General features: G+C 35.4%; 1 protein-coding gene across 1 annotated transcript; it reads left to right on the forward strand.

Annotated features, from left to right (window-relative positions):
- Positions 1 to 507: 507 nt before the first annotated feature.
- Positions 508 to 1,650, forward strand: LOC134474444 (zinc finger protein 709-like; the record flags this gene model as incomplete). Its single annotated transcript, XM_063242585.1, has 1 exon — positions 508 to 1,650. A coding segment is annotated over one exon (1,143 nt), but the record flags the coding sequence as incomplete, so codon positions are not given.
- Between the last annotated feature and the right edge of the window lie 2,268 nt (positions 1,651 to 3,918).

The following is a 3,918-nucleotide window of genomic DNA, read 5'->3' on the forward strand; positions in this document are numbered from 1 at the left end:
CATTAAATGGAGACCAATTTCACAGTGAATTTTTCTTTTTTTAAATTTAATATAAGGAAAGATTAAATAAGACAAAATAAGTAGAAATAATACTGCTTTCAAAGTGAAAAAAAAACAGTAGCAAATAGCAAGATGATGATTACAAATGCTGATCATAGAAATAGTTATGAAATACAAAAGTGAAACATATGAAGTGGGGATTCAAACAGTGAGACTGCAAACAGTTTTGTTCAACTCTCGAAAAAAGCTTAGTAATATGGTTATAAATTCTATATGTGATTTTTTCTTTCCAGAAATGACAAGCTAGGGAAATCTTATGGACATACATCTTGGAAGCAGTGTAAAGAAGTATTCCTTTGTACTGCAGAAGGTAATGTGAATGTGAAAGAAACAGAAACACACCACGATGGTCAGATCCATGAAAAATATTGCAGTGGAGAGAAACCCTATGTATGTAAGCAATGTGGGAAAGCTTTTACCAGACCTGGACGTTGTAAGGAACATGAAAGAATTCACACTGGAGAGAAACCATATGTATGTAAGCAATGTGGGAAAGCTTTTAACATGCGTGCAAGTTATAAGGTTCATGAAAGAATTCACACTGGAGAGAAACCCTATGTATGTAAGCAATGTGGGAAAGCTTTTACCAGACCTGAATGTTGTAAGCAACATGAAAGAATTCACACTGGAGATAAACCATATGTATGTAAGCAATGTGGGAAAGCTTTTAACATGCGTGCAAGTTATAAGGTTCATGAAAGAATTCACACTGGAGAGAAACCCTATGTATGTAAGCAATGTGGGAAAGCTTTTAACACACAGGGAGATTGTAACAATCATGAAAGAATTCACACTGGAGAGAAACCCTATGTATGTAAGCAATGTGGGAAAGCTTTTAAAACACGTGCAAATTGTAAGTTTCATGAAAGTATTCATACTGGAGAGAAACCCTATGTATGTAAGCAATGTGGGAAAGCTTTTACCAGACCTGGACGTTGTAAGGAACATGAAAGAATTCACACTGGAGAGAAACCATATGTATGTAAGCAATGTGGGAAAGCTTTTAACACACGTGCAAATTGTAAGGTTCATGAAAGAATTCACACTGGAGAGAAACCCTATGTATGTAAGCAATGTGGGAAAGCTTTTACCAGACCTGGATGTTGTAAGCAACATGAAAGAATTCACACTGGAGATAAACCATATGTATGTAAGCAATGTGGGAAAGCTTTTAACATGCGTGCAAGTTATAAGGTTCATGAAAGAATTCACACTGGAGAGAAACCCTATGTATGTAAGCAATGTGGGAAAGCTTTTAACACACAGGGAGATTGTAAAAATCATGAAAGAATTCACACTGGAGAGAAACCCTATGTATGTAAGCAGTGTGGGAAAGCTTTTAAAACACGTGCAAATTGTAAGGTTCATGAAAGTATTCATACTGGAGAGAAACCCTATGTATGTAAGCAATGTGGGAAAGCTTTTACCAGACCTGGACGTTGTAAGGAACATGAAAGAATTCACACTGGAGAGAAACCCTATGTATGTAAGCAATGTGGGAAAGCTTTTAACACACATACAAATTGTAAGGTTCATGAAAAAATTCACACTGGAGAGAAACCATATGTGTGTAAGCAATGTGGGAAAGGTTTTAAAACACAGGGAGATTGTAAGAAACATGAAAGTTCACATTCAATATAAAACCAGTGTATATAGGCATCATGAGAATGGTTTCAGCACATGTTGCATAATGCATGAAAATCTTCACACAGGGCAGAAAACTTACATATGTAAGGAATGTGGGAAAGGTTTCAGCAGAAATGCTCATTGTCCAATACATTATAAAATTTACATGGTTGAGAAACCCTGTGTGTATGTGAAGAATGTGGGAAAGCTTTCACCACACATGGATTTTGTAAAATACATCTATGACTTCACACTGGTGAGAAAGCCTATGTATATAACAATGTGGCAAAGCTTTTACTGCATATAGTCATTGCAAAACAGATGAAAGAATTCACACTGGGAAGAACCACTGGCTATGTAAGCAAGTGGAGACACTTTCAGCAGCCAGATTGTAAGGGAAATACATGAAAAATACTCACACAAGAGATAAATCCTATGTGTTATGGGAATACTCTCAGCATACTTGATCATTGTTACATATCTGAAAGAGCTCACTAGGCAGAGATGATATGTGGATTACCAATGTGAGAAATATAGCAATCCATGTTTCTTGTTAAATACATAGAAAAAGCATCACTGTTCAGACAGTTTAGATCTAAGTTTACTTTAAAAATCCCAAGGAGACCTGAAGAAATAATCGATACAGAAGTTAGATGTCAATATTTCTTCACAAATATTCCAGAAATGACAAATCTGTGGTGCGGCTCTCCTTAGGTGCACATGTTGTATGGTTTTCAGTTAATCACTTGTACCTCTCTAGATTTATTAATCTAGATGTTTTTGTGCTTCAACATGGCATCTTGTAATTAAACATGCTTAACTGAAATGGGCTTTTCACTTTCAAGTATGGATAGTGCCTGTGTACTTAATATTTTGTAGTTAAAACTTAAATTTTGTATTTTCTGGTGAATTGTAATGTTGTTTATTTAAAGAGAAAAAAAAGTGTAGAAATAATACAGATTTTCAGAAAACAATAAGAAATCAATAGTTGATTAGTATCATATTGTCATCTTAGAAATAGTTGTTCAAGTTACAAATTTAAAGCATACAAAGTGATATTCAAATAATGACACTGTCACGGTTCACCTCAACGATCCACCAAAAAGTTTTAATATGCCTATCTGTCCTACACACTTTTTTTTTCTTAAAGAAGGTAAGATTAAACATAGCGAAACAGAGCAAAACAGTTCATAAGGAAAAAAAGTTAAGGAAACACAGCTATCAAAGCAAGTCCACTGGAAATGTTCACTGTCTTTCTTACTGTCTCTAGTTTTCTTCCAAATAGTTGTTCCCATCCTCACACACATTGAATATATACTGAATATTATAGAACTAATCAAATAATTACAGGATGATGCAAGCTTTTTCGATCTTCAAGACTGGTTTTGGGGAAGTCGATAATGACTACCATAATGTCTCTCATTGTCTTTGTAGTAGCTGTCTTTATCTTTATGTATGCTGAAATGGAACATAAGAGACTAGACTAATATCACTCTGAACAGTGAATAATAGTATCCTGAGAAGGAGAAAGGTGAGGAATTGCCTAAAAAAAGGAGGCAGAGAACATAGTTAAAAGTGTATCAGGATTTAAAAGCTACAGTAGTCTTGTTGCTTGGTTTAGTTTGGTTATATTTTGTTTTGGTCTGTCTACTCATAGACATCTCTTAATTCTTCCTTTCTGATTTGGTAAACTTTCGGGTTCTTATTGTTGACTAAATTCTAGGAGTAGGACTTGAAGTAGTGTGTTGAAAAGAGTCCAAAGCTTGGTCTTGTTCCTGACCTGAGAAGCAAATCTAGCAGCTTGTCAGTCTCTGAGCATGATGTCAGTGCTGGGCTTGTCATGTCTGTACTTTGCTGTGCTAAGATTTATTCCTCCTGCACATGGTGTGTGAATGGTTTTTATCATGAAAGGATGGTGAACTTTTGAATTTCTCTAAGTGATTTTTCCAAATCTCTTGAGGGGGTAGCTGTGCCTCATGCTGTGAATGTGGCAAGTGACACTGAATGATTTGTTCAAGTGGAACCATTCTAGCACCACTGAGGGTGAACTCAGTGTTCATTGTGGTATTTAAAATTTTCATGTGCTGGTGAATTTAGCTGATGTGCATTTGTTGAATATTTTCGTGTATGTTCATTAAGAATATCAGCCATTAGAGCATTACAAATTTTTTAATGCAGTATGGTCTGGTTTCATTATCAGGGTGACTTTGTCATCTAAAAGGAATTGGTGGT

This window comes from Cavia porcellus, unplaced genomic scaffold, assembly GCF_034190915.1.
Source record: "Cavia porcellus strain 051 isolate PalLab524CR breed Dunkin Hartley unplaced genomic scaffold, mCavPor4.1 scaffold_32, whole genome shotgun sequence".
Classification (NCBI taxonomy): Eukaryota; Metazoa; Chordata; class Mammalia; order Rodentia; family Caviidae; genus Cavia; species Cavia porcellus.